This window comes from Phalangium opilio, unplaced genomic scaffold (genome assembly GCF_054372755.1).
Source record: "Phalangium opilio isolate 3A_F unplaced genomic scaffold, DU_Popi_V2 ptg000077l_1, whole genome shotgun sequence".
NCBI lineage: Eukaryota > Metazoa > Arthropoda > Arachnida > Opiliones > Phalangiidae > Phalangium > Phalangium opilio.
Window position 1 is genome coordinate 3,288,890 of NW_028324185.1, and position 17,602 is coordinate 3,306,491.

The following is a 17,602-nucleotide window of genomic DNA, read 5'->3' on the forward strand; positions in this document are numbered from 1 at the left end:
GCCTCTTCAGAAGAATCTCCTTTTAGGAGGGCGCCACGCGCCTTCTTTAACTTCTTTTTCGTAGAAGAGAGGGCGACACTATAGAGGCAGAAGGGCGCCTTCTTTGAAAAGAAGCTTTGGTAGAGGAAGGCGCAAACTCCCTTCCTACTACCCTACCTTCCTTCCCTAAACCGAAAAATGCCTAGGAAGGGGTCTTAGCTTTCGTGAACCCCCCCTTCTAAGATTCGGAAGGTACTCCTTCAAGACTAAAGGTGAGCCTTCTTTTTTTGGGAAGAAAAATCTCTTCAGAATTAAAGAAGGCAATCAGGTTGGGAAGGAGGGTTACCTTTTTTCTTGAGAAGGGACACTGCCAAGAAGTTTTTGTTTGGGGGTGAATAGGTATTGCCCGAGGAGGGAAGTTTTTTTTCTTCTGTGACGTGACTATCCCTCGGAAGGTTTTAAGGCTTCTTTAAATGGGAAAGAATTTAAGATAGGTAAGAGAGTAAATCTCTTTTATATAATGCAAACTCGAGAAGCCATCGGTAGATGGGTTTACCACTTTAGTTTGTGAAAATTTGATATTGTTTTAGTTGATGGTGCAAAATTGTAACGTATCTTTAAGATTAAGAGGGTAGGATGCATACATACATATATAATTTGATTAAACCGAGGGAGTAAACACCATTTCAATTTTATTATTAAATGAATATTATGTTGTATGTAATTTGATTAAACCGAGGGAGTGTTCACCTTCCTTTCCATTTATTATTAAATTTTATATGATCTTATATATATGAGAATTATATTTTTGAGGAAGTGGAATGTAACCAAACACTGGAAGAAGTGGTTTATTTGTGTCCTTTAAAAACTGGTAATGAACATTCTCATTTTAACCCGTTTAATTTCGGGTTTATGAATAACACCTAACTAATCATCGTTTTATTAAGTTAAAAACCTGTATAAAACCTAGATTGTTTAAAGAATACGTCATGCAGATACATGCCGCCTCAAAGATTATTTAGTGTCTTTTCCAGGTTTCAAGTCCCAATAATTAAAACAAAAAGTGCAACGCCGGGTAGTTTTAATTAAACCGAGGGAGTAACCACCTTCGGCTGTCGGTTGGATGAAATAAAGCCCTCTGGGTGATAAGGGCACGCAATAAAGCTAGATTATTATTTATTTTAAATTAGTATTGCTATGATTGGAATGGTAGTAATAACTGAATAACCACCCCGATTCCATTACGGATTAATAATTGTGGAGGTAAATGAATAACCTCGTGAAAAAGTACAATCAGAAAAGCAAATGAGTTTTTCATTTAAATAAGATATTGCCTATAGTACTATAAAACCCAAGTATGATTTAGGTTGCCGACACGTCTTATTTCTTGAGAGGGGATAATCACAGCGTGTAGCGCCTAAGCACCCTAAAAAATTGTTTAAATTTCACTGAAACTTGTTTGAGGCTTGTCTGTCCGTCAAACGAGAAGGTAGGAGGTGTGTGATTTCAGTGTGCGATATTTCAATACATTTTCGATGGAAACCTTTTTTTGCTATCAATTAAGTAAAGTTGGCCCTTAATAGAGCTTTTTTCATACGTCATAATTATCTAAATTAGGTACATAGGCTTAATTTAATGTAGGTGTATGATTTTAGTGTGCAATATTTCAATACATTTTTGGTGGAAACCTTTTTGCTATCAAAAGGTAAAGGTGGCCCTTAAAAGGGCCTTTTTTTGAACAGTTTAATAACCTCATGTTCAGGAGCAAAAATTTATTTAAAGTAGATCCGCATGTTTAGCCGTTACGGATACGTGGGCCAGCCGCCATAAATCTCTCGTCTTCCCCTAAGTTCTTTCATCTCCAGAAACTCTGAGTATTCGGCATTCTCCTCTGTTTCCTTGGCCTTTCTTTCAGCATGCGCCTTCTCCTCAGCTTCCCACTCCGATTTCTTCCTCATATACTCCTCCCTTTTCTGCCACCCATTATCATCCGTCTGCGTCTGAATGGAACTATGAATACATCATAAAAAAGAGTAATATATTAGATAATTGTTAAAAAAAATATATTTTGGTGTTCTTTCCATACCGCAGCGGCTTCTCCTTCAACCCTCGCAATTCCGCTCTTAACTTGGCATTCTCCTCTCTTAGTTTTTGGGCTTCTGAATCGTCAGAGGCAATATCCCACAGCTCTTGGATAAAGCTATTATTTTTCTCTATCTCATCTCTAAGTTCTTTAGTGAAGATAAAACCGAAAATTTAAAGTCATGCAGCGCGTACTTTTTTTTATAAATTCATTGCCCGAAAACGTACCTTCAACCACTTCAACAGGTGTCATTTTCATAACCTTTATTTTATGGCGAACAAAGTCATTTGTCGCTTTTCTTTTTAACTTCTCTGTCTCCGTTGGCTCTGGCCTAGGTTCAGTTGACATTTTTCTTTAAACCATTACAAAATGTATTAGAAAAAACTGTATAGCTTTTAACTGATGATGAGCAGTTTTAGCGTAGTAAAATTCTTAAAAAACTATCACTAATATCCTATAACTTTACTCCAAATGTTCTATACAGGGTGTTTATGAATGGTCTGGCTCAAATAAGGGGGGACTGGTTATATTCAACTGAGTGAAAACCGCACTAAGAACCTTTCCTCGTTTCAAAGAAAATATTTTGAAAAGTGAAACTCTTATTGAGTCACTAACCAAATTAATTTATTTATTTATTTATTCATTAACCACGAACGGAAAGAAAATAAGAGATAAGCTTTTTATCTTGCGGTTCTCAGAAACACCCTGTACTCTCTATAATTTTCTAATTCCTAACCAAGCATAATTTGAAAATCTTGAAGTATAAACTTACCCTCTGAAAAGCTCTTTGGTCGGTATTGAAAAATTTTGGAAAAGGTCTGATGCTCCTAACGGACTTCCCACTCAATATATAGCTTCCCAATTTCCCTCCCTCCCCCACGCTTACCCCTAATGCTAGGTTTTCTGGCGCTAAGTGAATGGTATAGAGTAATGTCAGTTCTACGTATGCAAACGTCACACCCTTCTATCTCTTAGCTCAGTGTCATCCCCCCTACCACGCGCGTACAGTATCCCCTCTTACAAAAGCGCGCCTATAAGGGATACACAGTCTACTCCCCTCTCTACCGACACCACTCTATACAGGGCCATCAAGAGTTTGAATTTCTGGGGGTTATTTCTATCAAAGAGAATATAGGGGAGGAGTGGAAGGAATGCCTCAACTTGTCGCCCCTTTTTCCTGGTACAGGGCGACTTCCGCTAAGCAAAATTAAACGGGCCGGAAGCTCTCATGTACCAAGACCAACATGTTGATGGTGCAAAATTGTAACGATTCGTTAAGATTAAGAGGATACATACATACATATATAATTTGATTAAACCGAGGGAGTAAACACCATTTCAATTTTATTATTAAATGAATATTATGTTGTATGAAATTAGATTAAACCGAGGGAGTGTTCACCTTCCTTCTCATTTATTATTAAATTTTATATGATCTTATATATATGAGAAATATATTTTTGAGGAAGTGGAATGTAACCAAACACTGGAAGAAGTGGTTTATTTGTGTCCTTAAAAAAACCCATAATGAACATTCTCTTTTTAACCCGTTTAATTTCGGGTTTATGAATAACACCTAACTAATCATCGTTTTATTAAAGTTAAAAACCTGTATAAAACCTAGATTGTTTAAAAAATACATCATGCAGATACGTGCCGCCTCAAAGATTATTTAGTGTCTACATAGACAGGAAACTTTTCCAGGTTTCAAGTCCCAATAATTAAAACAAAAAATGCAACGCCGGGTAGTTTAGCATATAAAACCGAGGGAGTAACCACCTTCGGCTGTCGGTTGGATGAAATAAAGCCCTCTGGGTGATAAGGGCACGCAATAAAGCTAGATTATTATTTATTTTAAATTAGTATTGCTATGATTGGAATGGTAGTAATAACTGAATAACCACCCCGATTCCATTACGGATTAATAATTGTGGAGGTAAGTTTATTTTTCTACGTGACAGAACCGTGGAAGCAACCACTCGAATTTGATTACGACATTTTCGTTTCTCTGGGAGAGCTACCTATTTTTATGTTATCGCAGGTAGGTATATAAGCTTAATTTTATATAGGTGTGTGTGTGTGAGCGATTTCAGTGTGCGATACATCAATACATTTGTGGTGGAAACCTTTTTTTCCTCAAAAAGTAAAGATGGCCCTTAAAACTGCCGTTTAAGAACATTTTTTGGAACCTCTTGTTCAGGAGTAAAAATTGTGGAATTTTTTCAAAGCTCTCTCCACTTCCCCTATCTTCGTCCCCCTCGGAAATCGGCTTATATTTGTAGCTGACCAATCATACGGCTAGTTGAAGTACCTTACTCTCTCATCGGGCTCGGAGATGCGGATGGAAACCTAAAGTCGCCTCGTGAGAAACTAAACTATCAGATTCATCATATAGCACTTTCGAATCTTTGAGAATGGCTGCCTTTTGCTTGCATCCTCTGAGTAAAATTCAAGCTGATGTTTTTTTCATTGAGCGCAGAGTCTTCCGCACGATTGACGTCATCTCCATAAATGTATTGTGCAATTTGACTTTAGAAGGAGTAATGGCTTCTGACCGAAAGAAGATCTATTTCGCTTATCGTGATGATCTAGTGCCATTAGATACTAATGCTTGCACACCCGAATTTGACGAAATTTGGGAGGGGGTCATCATTCAAAGAATTTTTGAGGCACCTTCAGTCTCTAATGAATCGGATGATTCTGAATCTTTTTTTGATAATCGTAATTCCTTTTCTGAAGTGACGACTACTTTAGATAATTCTTTATTTGGAGTAGACATCATTCCAGCAACGGAATTAAAATTGCCGAAAAATGATAGAAAATTGTCTGATTTGCAATCATTATTCGATGAGATGAATTACGATTCTGAAATGGCGGATACTCCTGATAATTCTTTATTTGGAGTAGACATCATTCCAGCAACGGAATTACAATTACCAACAAATCATTTAGAATCTGTAGATTCTTCAGATGACGAAGGTAGCCCACCAAAAAAAAAGAAGGCCGAATCTTCCTACGTTCCAGAATCTTTAGCGTTAGATTCCCAATGTCTAACTTTGGTTGAACCCAAATTTGGATATCCAGAACTACCAGACGATATGTCTTTCACCCTGAATTCGCAAAAGCATTTGATGGATTTTAAGATTCGATCGACAGTCCTGGACATGACATTTTAAACTGTATACCAAAAAAGGCCCTTTTAAGGGCCACCCTAAATATTGCTTATGGTTTCGCCTCAAAGTGTATTGTTCCAATTCTTAGTTACATCTCAAGTTAGGCCTAAATACATTTTTTTTCTGAATTAAACTGTATATTACCAAAATTATAAATTAGCCACTAATTTTCGTGGTTTGAAAATTATGACAAAGATACACTTATTTCCAGATATTAAAATATTCTAAAGAATCATGTTTTTAGAGAAACGGTTCCAGGAAGGGAGCTCCGGAGAGTTATTTTACGATTTTTGTTGTCAAGCCTCAAAATAAATCCCACCCTATAAGGTGAGATGACCTTGTTATTAATTTCGCGGCAAAAGTGTTAATTGACCTGAAGCTTTTTTCATTGTTTGAAAGTTGTGTTAAATAATTATGAATTAATTATGACTACTAATTGAACAATTTAATTTTATAGATACCATAGAAGTGTTTAAAATAGTCATATTTTTCTAGGAAATTTCCAAGAGAAGAAACTATGTTTTTTTTTTATTTTTCTCAGGTTTTCGCCCGGGTCACTTTGTTAAGTAGTCGCAGATTTTCCTTTTAAATAGACAATTTCCGAAATTACGTACAGAGAAACCAACATGCATAAGCGAGGATGCTATTGGGGTATTCTACCTCACTAAGAAGCAACGCCATGTACCAGGACCAACATCATTATTTGCGCTTGTGGAGCGGGGGAGCTTCCACTCCTCCCCTTTACTCTCTTTGTTTCTATTAAGAAGGGGAAATTCTGTTTGACAATAGACAAGAAAAAGTGGCGGGAAAAATAGAATTTGAATCATAGTTTCTTCTCTTAGGAATATTCCTCGAAAAATAATACCTATAAAATTAAATCGTTCAATTAGCAGGCCTAATGAAATTATTACCATTATTATCAAACAGTGAAAATTACACGGCAATTAAAAATTTTAGTACTTCTGTCCATTCACAATTGAACAAGCTTTGATTAGTTATGGATTTTAGTATTTCCCGCCAAATTTTCCAAATTTAAATACATCAAGTGATTAGCTTAATAAGCCCCTTCGAAATTAGAGAGAGATTTGGGACTTTAAGAGGGATTTAAAATTTTAACGTATAAATTAAATCCGACCAAAAATATCACTTTCCCCACTTGGAAGTCCCTTCAGAAGAGGGGAAACGAAACCAGTTCCTTCCCAAAATCCTCCCCCGCCCCCCTCCATTTTACATTTCTCGTTCGGTCTTGGTTTGCAGTTAGCACTCAGAGTCAGCACTTCTCATTCAGTAGCGTCCGCTAATAGTTTGTATAAGATTTTCACGAGTTCTGCCTTTTTAAGGTAATATACTTATTCAACCCTTCACTTTTACTTGCTCTGTGAATTAAATCCCTAATATCCCCAATGTATTTAACTTATTAGATGGATCAGTTGTTGAATTTTTATCGCGGGATGCAAGATGTCCATAAATTTAAACAAGAAGGTTAAATAGCTTATTTTTATACTTTTTATGATTTTGGGTAAATTAGAAAATATATTCCTTATCTGTACAGTTTTGTCCACGGCAAACGAGATGTTGGCCGAAGAAAATGTTGAGCTGTCGGCTAAAGTCGACACATTGTCTGTAGAAAACGAGTCCTTGAAGGCGCAAGTAAACAACCTGCTGGAAGCTCTTAAACAAAGACGTAAATATTTTTAATTAAATGTTCTTATTAGGTTTTTTCTTTTGTATTTTTCATTAAAAATATCTTGGCAGAATCGGAAACCAAATTTTCACGCGCGGGAACTGGGGAAGGGTCGGAACCGGCGTCCGCTAGCCGTTGGGGCTCTGTTCCTTTGGATCAGAGGAAAGCGGCTAAAATGCCGCGATTGGACAGTTTTGATGAGTAATTATATTTAACTATGGCGAATTTTAAGCGCAGTAAAATAGTTTTACTATTTTATTTTTGCAGTCCAGATAAAGGGAAGGAGAAAAATTTGAATTTTCCAGTGCGTGGAAAGGCTAGAATGCAATTACCGGGCCATTCTTGCGAAGACTGCGATGGGGTATATCAATTTATTATTAGTAATCGTATTCAGTCGCGGTGTTTAAAAATATTTTTAGTACTACTCATCTTTTCCCGAGAATGAGCGGAAGCGGCGGCAAAACGTATCTTCACGACACAGATCCGCCAAAAAAAGACCACGCACCCCTGAAAGCTTTTGGTCCCTGGATTTCGAAAAGCTTTTCAACCAACCCAGCCCCCCGCCAAAGAATGGGTAAAAACAAATGGAAGGAAGGAGGACACTTAGGCCAGTGGCGCAAACCGAAACGAAAGGTTCGGGAAGCTAACTTCCAAAACGGCCCTTTTGAGGGCCACCTTATATGATTCTTGTCCTTTTTATATTGAAAAGGCAAGCTAATTTTTGCTCCTGGGCACGACATATTAAACTGCCCAAAAAACGGCCCTTATAAGGGCCACCTTCCATTGTGTTTAGAGGTTGTTACCAAAAATGTATTGAAATAACACACATAATATTAAGCTTACATTAATTATAGTCCAGTATTATTCATTGATTGAACTTTTTCTCCTTGGCGCGGCGTATTAAACAGCCCCCAAAACGGCCCTTTTGAGGGCCACCTTATATGATTCTTGCCCTTTTTATATTGAAAAGGCAAGCTAATTTTTGCTCCTGGGCACGACATATTAAACTGCCCCCAAAACGGACCTTTTAAGGGCCACCTTCCATTGTGTTTAGAGGTTGTTACCAAAAATGTATTGAAATAACACACATAATATTAAGCTTACATTAATTACAGGCCAGTATTATTCATTGATTGAACTTTTTTCTCCTGGGCACGACATATTAAACTGCCCCCAAAACGGCCCTTTCAAGGGCCACCTTCCATTGTGTTTAGAGGTTGTTACCAAAAATGTATAGGGTCTTTGCGCGTGACGTCAAGTTACCTTCCCCCTTTCCTCTCCCCTTGCCGGCTGCCCGCTCTGGCCACGTTAGGACGCCATGTTGACATCCCCTGAAAACCGGTTTTCGCCCCCTATTTCTTCTCCCTTTTTACTCTCGCGGAAACACCCTATTGAAATAACAAACATAATATTAAGCTTACATTAATTACAGGCCAGTATTATTCATTGATTGAACTTTTTTCTCCTGGGCACGGCGTATTAAACTGCCCCCAAAACGGCCCTTTTAAGGGCCACCTTCCATTGTGTTTAGAGGTTGTTACCTAATTTCTCACATTTTGATAATTCTGAATGTAATTCCTTTCTTTTACCACTAGTATCCGCAATAAAAAATCGTCTTTGTAATCACAAGTGTTTTCGCGTCTATAAGAACTCCAACATTATGCGGCTCCGAAGCCTCCAATCCCTCCATAACCAAAATAGTTATAAGCAGACGACGCCATCATACTAAGTCTCTCTCTCATGGGACTTCTTTTCCTTCAAAATGTGTGATTCGGTTACTCCGGGAGGAGGGGTTGAAGCAGGTTTCGCGCTTATACTATAGCCCCTGAAATAAGGCATGTCGCCGCGGTACATAAGAACTATACTCTCTTCTATTTTCTCTTGATAAAACGAGTTTTGGATGAATAAAATGGTGCTACGTTTATTTACAATAAATGAATAAAATTAAGCAATGTTCATTAAGGTTTGTAAATTTTCCACAAATCTTGTTTTGTTTAAAAGAAATAAACCTTTCCAATCATAGCATAACAAGGCTTTTCCTGGACAATCAATTGAGTTCCTGAGATTTAATAATTTTAATAATTGTACAGCCTGCTCCATTGCTTTTCATAAGGCCTTCGTTGCAAAAACTCTTCGCGTATATCTTTGGCCTCTTGCGATGCACGACATCTGAATAAACCCTTCTTTTTGTTTTTGGTTGGGTTCGAAACCTTCCCTTTTTTATTTTTTATTTTAAACTCTGGGAGAGCTAAATTTAATTTATTGTTACCACAAGACCGACTGAAAAATCCTGTGGAATGAATTTAGTTGTTTTAATTATTAACACTTTTATTTATTTTTTAAGACTTTTTTGCGAGACCCTTCCCAGGTAGCAAAAACCCGTAACTTACACGTCTAAAAGCGGTGTACGGTAAACCCAATTATGAACGTGAAAAAAACACCCATACCATGTCACCTTTAAACACCGTCTTATTCACGTTAACAAATAGTTAAGATCACGTTGTTTTTATTAAATATGTAAACAATATTTGCCCTCAAAATTCACGTGAAAATAATGTAAGGTAATTAAATGTTTGTAACGTGCAATTTACTTGGGTAGCACGTGTAGCCAACGTTTCTCGGGTACCCAATACCCGTGATTTACAAGTCTAAAAGCGGTGTACTGTATACCTAACTACGAACGTGTAAAATACCCATATCATGTCACCTGTAAGAACCGTCTTATTCACGTTAACCAACAGTGAAGATCACGTTGTTGTTACTAAAAACTATCATAAGATTAACTTAAAAAGCGTGAAAATGAATGGCACATGATCATCATGTTATATCTTGAAGTCCAAAATATATCTAGGTTAAATTTTAAACGCAAAGCTGGAAACTAAGCTCCAGCTAGCCGACCGAAAACCAAATGGTTAAAACATTGCGATAGATAAGGAGGTTTAATATTTTTTAGACCTCGATTTAAAATGAAAGATTTAAAAAAGCGAACGGCCGAACACCCTACCTATTTTTTAGGAGCGCTATACTGCCGCCGTATTCTGCAGGCTTAGCCTTCCGCGCCCACTTGGATTCTCGTCGCTCATTGGTCCGTAAAGGAACTGGATTCTGGCTTCTTATTGGCGGCTTAGGTTTCGACTTTCAAGACGAAATTGAATTGTGGATGTCCACCAAATTTGAAATACGGTTTTTCGATTGGTAAATCGTTCAGCGTCATCAACCGGTTAACTCACCGGTGCCTTTGCTTTAGTTTCTGATGCTGAACGTAGCAGACTACACTTTATCATTGTTAGGGGCGACTTGGGTACACCGGTACGGTTAATATCTTGCTAAGTACGTATGCCTATTTGAAGAAGAGCGATTTACTTAAATCGTCGCATTCGACGGGTATGCTTTTATTTTATCAATTGCAAATTATCTGTGACAATATAGTTGAATAAAAGTAAACGTTCATTTGTAGTGTAAGACGTTTCAGCTCGTGATCGAAAATTATTTCAACCAAGGCTTAGGTGTTATGTAAGTTTAATCATTAATGTGACTTCATTTATCGTTCTGCGTCGTTATTAAATAACATGAGCATCGAATGAGCCAACTGACCATAAATAAAGCCATTCAATTCTCATAATAATTATATAATTAATATAATATATAATATTAATTATAATAAATAATAACATCCTTCTGATATGCTGAAGTGGGTTCACTCAAGGGTAATGAGACAAAAACGTCATTCAGTATAAACATTCAAAAATATCACAGCCCTATAGGGTACCATTGACTGTACGTGTGATATAATCAAAGAAAGTAATTATGATAGATGGGTTTAAAAGTAAATGTTGCAGTACGTTCAACTGGTAAATATGGTTACTGAAGTGTCTAACAATATAAATGTGAATGAGTTTTTGTTGTGCTAAAGATTTGGAATAAAACAGTGGTATAATTGACAGTGTCACACGAATGGGCTACTACAGTCAATATTGATGACGTCCACGCTTCAATCTATAATACAAACTTGAAATTGTTATAATTAACATCAAATACCATGTATTTACCACTTTATTTAGAAAATATTACAAAAATTTAATAATGTTTTAAGGCTTCACAAAAGTTTGATCTTAATATACAGGATTTGCACATCTGGAGGAATCATACCATTTACACCAGGAGGACAGAAACCCGTCTCTTTTTGTCCTCCATGCAGCCCGGCCTTCAGGTGTAAGTTTCATTAATGCTCCATTTGTGTAAACTATCTATATACAGGATTTGCTGCTACTTAATGTCACCCAAATGATGTAACATCAGCCTGCTGGTGTAAAAGATAAGAGACAATGTTTGAAGGTACATTTGGATGTACAATGTTATAAATAAAAAATTATATGACAACGGCAAAAATTTGCTCTATTGTCATGAGAGTAGCGACAACGTTTCTTCATGAACTGTTCAAAATAAAGCTATATGTTCTGAAATATCGTTCTGTATAAATTTATTATAATTATAATTTTAAATTAGATTTTTGGTAGAAAGTATGAATAAAACTGATTGAAGCCGACGTATTACAAGAAGCTAACTGTTTCGACTTTTCGTTTGCCTAATTGACCATTTAGGCAAATCTTAGATTTAAGTGATAGTAGAGTGTAAGTTTTCCTAATATAAAAGTGTGTCGCCTTTATATGTGAAACTAGAGAAGCTACAACGTCAGTTAAATCGTTAGTTGAAAAGCCAAAATAAGTTGAACGCAATCAATAAGATACGTTTCATTCAAGGTTATACCATAGAGTGTGCGACACTATCGAAACAGGGTGAAGTCTTAATGGTGTCCTTTCGTTCGAGCATTTATATGTCGAATGTCATTCATGTAATTGCTAATCTTCACGATATGCATCACTTATTATTGGTACAAGTACTTGTATTGATATTCGATCGAGGTGCTCGATACCAACAATTAGTACTTTTCCAGGACTAACAGAAATTACAAATGCCAAAATGAAACCCGGGAATTATAACTAAAATCTATTGTTTTACGCTTCTTCAACCTACAGCATCGTTTTTACGCTCGTTTTTCTCAGCTTATTACTTGGTGACATGATACATTCTACCCGTGAACTGGAATGGTATATCAGAACAGTTACGTCTTCAATTTCAGTGCATTGGAATATCTCTTTCATAAAGACAAATAGGCTCTCTAAAGCCTAACCAGTGTATTGCGCACAATATATCTTAGATAGCCTTGCATGGTTCAGCTACACACGCCCCTTTCAATGATAAAACACCTCTGCTACAAGGTTTTTGACGACCAGAATTAACCCCTGTTACAATGTTATATTTTAGTAAAGATTGTGAAGTTATATTATTAAAATGTAAAATTATACTTCGTCTACCATAAAGTACACTATCGTTACACATTAAATACTTGAATAAACATCCATTCCAGAGTCATGTTACCGAGATACAGTACACTAACCCTAAACATGTGGGAATTGGGGAAAATAGTCTGCTATTTGAAGGTTCACGAAATAGATGGCGTAAAGAACCTAAACATAGAGGGTAAAGGTTATTGCACTGACCTTTGACGATAACCGACACAAAATGCTGACATTACACCGTATGTTCAGTGTCAATTGAAAAGCTAACTGAACTGAACCACTATCTTTCCTTGCTTGCATGAACATCCAATCTCAGCCCAGAATCCAATTTCGCCTCCAAACCTAAGCCGCCAATCAAAAGCCAGAATCCAGTTCTCTATGGACCAATGAGCGACGAAAATCCAAGTGGGCGCGGAAGGCTAAGCCTGCAGAATACGGCGGCAAGCTGCCCCCCCCCCTTCACGGCGTAAATAGTTACTCTTTGTTTTCGCGCGTAAAACTCGTGAAGCAAATTTTATAATCTTATAACTCATTCATTATCTTCAATCAGTCAATCAATTTTTGTTTCGCGAGAAGAACGCGCGGTTTTGAACCGGCCAGGTGTCTCTTCTTTTACACCGTATTTGAAACTTTTTGGGTTAACGGTCCGTATAATCCCTCGATCGTAACTGTTACTTTGCCTTTTCCATTTTTTTTAATTAAATAATTCTATTCAGATTGCGAAATAAACTGCCGCGAATAATGGAAAGTCCACGTGTTAAAGCGGCGGGGACACTCGTACTTTTTAACGATAATGAAGAAAAAGCGGCGATGCATATGGGAATGTCTAGGGAAGACTTTCGAAAATTGATCGAACCCGAAGAAACTAAAGAAGGAGAATCTTCCAAAAGGAGTCGCTCGCCGTCCTATCATCTTGGCGAAGCTAGTAACCGTCCGATAAAAAGGGCTTTGGTTTTTACCGACGAAGATGATGATACTAACGAACACGATATAAAGTCTCACCCCAACTCGAGGTACGCGAAAATATATCTCTAAAAGAGTCACTGTCTCTCGAGGCTATTTTACAATTTTTGTCCAACCCTTTTGTTTTTCTATTATTTCTATTATTTCAGCTCTTCAAGCAGCGAAGAAGAACGGCAAACCCGTAAAAAGAAGAGACATTTATCTAAACAGAAAGGAAAAAATAAGAAGTAATAATTCAATCATCGTACAAATATATTTATTTTTTAAATTTTTCGCGTTTTCCTCCACTATTAGGCCAACTAAAAGGGAGCCCTACACGATGGACGAAGACAACCTTTCAATCAATTTATTAATCGAAAAACATATAGAGGGAAATCACAAGGTGTTCGGTCGGTAGTTTTTTTTTTTTTTGGTTTTTTCAATCTCACTCGAATGGTTTCGTTTTCTTTATCTCGATTTTAGTGTTTATTTTTCTGCCCTTTTGAAAATTAGGACCGCTCGTTTATAAGATGATTAAAGGAGAAAATCATTTCCCAATGAGGACAGAATCATCTTTTTTTGACAAGAGCCAAAAAACAGTTGAAATCTAAAATCTTGGAAAGGATCGAAATAATTAAGACCGCCGACTCCTCAGGTACGCGGTGTTTATTTTTATAACCTTTTGTTAAAAAAAGGTTTTGAAGCTACCTTTCTAGAAATTTAATACTACGTCCAAAATTTCCTTTAAAATATCAAAAATTTAGGTACTGACGACTCGTTTCGAATTAAAAACGAGAACCTTCGAGAAGCCGCTGAGTTCGGAGCAGCCCTAGATGTTGAACTAGTCCAAGAGCTAAAAGCAGCCGGAGAGAGTAACGCGGAACGAGACGATAATAAGAGAGAATGTACGTCAATATTTTTTGAAACCCGACTATTACGTATTAATTACGGTTATGTAAAAGACCTTGCATTTCGCGAATGATTGAAAGTTATTTTTAAAAATTCTTTTCACGTTAAACAAACATTTTTTTAAAAATTCAGGTACTGACGACTCGTTTCGAATTAAAAACGAGAACCTTCGAGAAGCCGCTGAGTTTGGAGCAGCCCTAGAGGTTGAACTAGCCCAAGAGCTAAAGCAGCCGGAGAGAGTAACGCGGAACGAGATGATAATAAGAGAGAATGTAGGTCAATCTTTTTTGGAACCCGACTATTACGTTTTAATTACGGTTATGTAAAAGACTTTGCATTTCGCGAATGATTGAAAGTTATTTTTAAAAACTCTTTTCAAGTTAAACAAAAAAAAATTTAAATATTACAAAACAAATACAATTTAATAGTTAAGCAAATTTAAAACGAGTTTCATATTCGAAACAAAAATTAATAATTAGAAACCTTTTAAATTTTTTTTATTATTAAAATATTTATTTTAATAATTTCCAGAAAAGTTACGTATTCCGAAAAAGATAGACATTTTTAAAAAAAAGTAAGATATTTTGAAAAAAATCTACATCGATATAAAATAAAAGTATTATTAGTTTCAATAATGTTAAAGTTTTAGATTTTTTAAAAGGTATATTATTTGAAAAATAGTTCGGTGTTAAAAAAATTTTTCGTATCTCGAAAAAGCAACTTCGATACTAAAAAAAAACAATTTTCGTATTCTAAAAAAAACAATTTTCGTATTCTAAAAAAACCAATTTTTATATTTTCAAAAAATAACTTTGATTTTTAAGAAAATTTTAATAACGTTAAAGTTAGGTAAAAAGTTTAATATTTTCTTAAAAAACTTGTTTGGTATATTTAGAAAAAATTGTTGGTTTTTTAAAATATTTTTATATTTAAGAAAAATATTGATATCTCGGAAAAACAAGTTTGACGTTATTAATTTCAATAACGTTTAGTGTAAGCTCGAAACTATTTTTCGCAAAGACATTAAAAATTCTCAAAATTTTATTTCGAACGAAAAAAAGTACAAAAATACGTGTCAAAAAAAACATTACGCCATCAAACCAAAAAAAAGTACAAAAATACGCGTAAAAAGACAATACGCCTTCAATAAAAAGTACAAAAATACGCGTAAAAAGACATTACGCCAAGCGCGTTCTTTGAACGGTTAAAAAAATTTTCATTCGAAAATTACATTTAAAGTTCCTATTTCTATATATCGTTTTTCATAAAGCGCAGTTCCATCTAAAGAATCCTGAGATATTTTTTATTAACGTTAAAAAAAATTTGAAATAAAATAACTGATATTTTTGATTGTTAATTGCAAAAAACTGAATTTTTATTAAAGCAAAAAAAACTTGCAATTTTCCATTTAAATTTTTTTCGGTTTTTTTCGCGGTTTTTATTTCGTAATAATTTTAGCGTTACCCGAAGGAGAAATACGGAAATAGAGAATTTTCAACCCGTCACGCGTAGAGGGGTTTTAACTGGTGGGACTAAAGCGGGCTTGGGAGTCTTTTTCGGAAGTAATCGCCGAAGAAGTCGACTTCACATCCGAGTATATAGAATCCAAAGTTTATTCTCGTTATAAGGATGTATAACCCTTAAGTTAGCCGAAAACTTGGCTATAGATGAAGTAAGGGAAAGGCGTAACTTTTATAGGTCTATTTAAATTGTTTATAAAACTTCGAAACGTTTTAGCTTTTATTAGAATACAACCTTTCGCTACAAGAACTTAACACGATACAACACCAAACCGCCTCCCCTTATAAGTCATTCGTGGAATTAATTCGTGAAAAAAGGTACAATATATCGGCGTTAAATTTTTAAAGATATTAGTGTTAAAATTTTGGCAAAATTTCTAGTATTTATGACTATTAAACGCGGTTTCGCCGATGTTCCTAATTAAAATTTTTCAAAAAGTGACATCTTCACCGGATTACTCATCTTTTTTGTTTTTTAATCTTCTTTATTTTTTCCCTTTTCTTTTTACGCGAATATCTAACAATATACTACACTCTAAGAAAATGGGGTGTGCATTAACACCTTTAAAAGTAGTTTATATGGGTCCAAATTTGACACCGTTACAGGTGTTCATTTACACCCCTGAAAGGGTTTAATAACACTTATTTGAGCAATTGGTGTTAAAGATAAGAATAAAATGGTGCAACAGAGGTGTTGTTTAACACCTTTTTAACTCTTATATCGCACTGAAAGTGAATTTTTACTCTCATATTAGTGTTGTGCAACTCCTTAAAGGGTGCGGCATAGCACCATTAAGAGTGTCGCCTCACACCTTTAAGTGTGTCGCGTAAGACTTTTAAGAATGTCGCGTCACACCTTTAAGAGTGTCGCGTTACACCTTTAAGAGTGTCGCGTTACACCTTTAGGAGTGGGAGATTTTTTGGTAGGATAGTAGTAGAAATTCTAGTAATTTTCGTAGACTTAAGAACACAACCGAAGACGTAAAAAACACTATAGTAGCTACATTTTGACCACTCATGAGGCATAACTCAAATATCGAGTATGGTTTTCCTGTTTTATTAAATTTTGGTTATCCGCCATTCCGCAGTATTATTAGCAATTAGTGCTATATTCATAGCATTGAGAGAACTTCATCACCTATAGGGAGGAAAGTTCTCACATGCAGAACTATACCTCTTTCAGCGAGGGCTGTTGCATATAAAGTCATTTTTACGGGTTTATAAACTTCTGAAAAAGGCAGAAAGTTTTTAATTTGTACAAATGCATATGGTATTAAATTAGTTTTGGAGGCTATAATATTCAAGCAGTAGATATAGACGTTCTTGTTAAATTTAATAATCTCTTTTCACTAAGAGTTTTTCGAGCACCAGAAACGCGTTTAATCTAATTTGCATTACAGATTTTACGAAAAAAAATCCATTTAGTATTCTAATTTTTCTCAAAATAATGATAAAACATGTCACAAAAGCTAGTGCCCCACTTTGGCTTCTCAAGCTGGCCCTACTGTGTGGCCAGTACCCAACCTAGTCTCGTTTTTTTTAAGAGTATCGCTTAACACCTGTAAGAGTGTCGCCTAACACGTTTAGCATAGTTTTATGAAGGTACAACACCGCCAGATTACCAATTTCTTTGTTAATTTTATTTAAAGGATAAAACTGTTTTCTTTCATGAATATCATCTTTAAAAAAGGTTTAACAAGTACGTTTTTCAATAATTTTTTACTGTTTGTATTGACTTTAATATTAAAACATTAATGAAAAATAAATGAAATACCTTATTTTAGAAATTATTATTTATTGTAATTTTTCATGTTTAATTTCGAACGGTGTTTTAATAGTGTTATTTTACACCGAATTTACACTTTAAATTGGCCCCTTAAAACTCAAGGTAATAAAACTCTCTTTTGGGTGTTTTTACGGTGTTTACACCGTTTTAACACCTTTTTAACACT

At 35.5% G+C, this 17,602-nt stretch overlaps 1 protein-coding gene and 1 long non-coding RNA gene across 2 annotated transcripts; one reads left to right on the forward strand and one right to left on the reverse strand.

Moving 5' to 3' along the window:
• Positions 1–1,781: 1,781 nt before the first annotated feature.
• On the reverse strand, positions 1,782–2,497 carry LOC149656806 (uncharacterized). Its single transcript, XM_089844638.1, has 3 exons — positions 2,290–2,497; positions 2,066–2,210; positions 1,782–1,989 (listed from the first exon to the last, which is right to left on the reverse strand). The coding sequence occupies exons 1-3, from the start codon at positions 2,408–2,410 to the stop codon at positions 1,782–1,784; spliced, it is 474 nt and encodes a 157-aa protein (XP_089700764.1). The 5' UTR covers positions 2,411–2,497.
• An 8,181-nt stretch (positions 2,498–10,678) lies between these two features.
• Positions 10,679–11,186, forward strand: LOC149656807 (uncharacterized). Its single transcript, XR_016370026.1, has 3 exons — positions 10,679–10,770; positions 10,833–10,960; positions 11,043–11,186. It is a non-coding gene; the product is annotated as an uncharacterized LOC149656807 (long non-coding RNA).
• Positions 11,187–17,602: the final 6,416 nt, after the last annotated feature.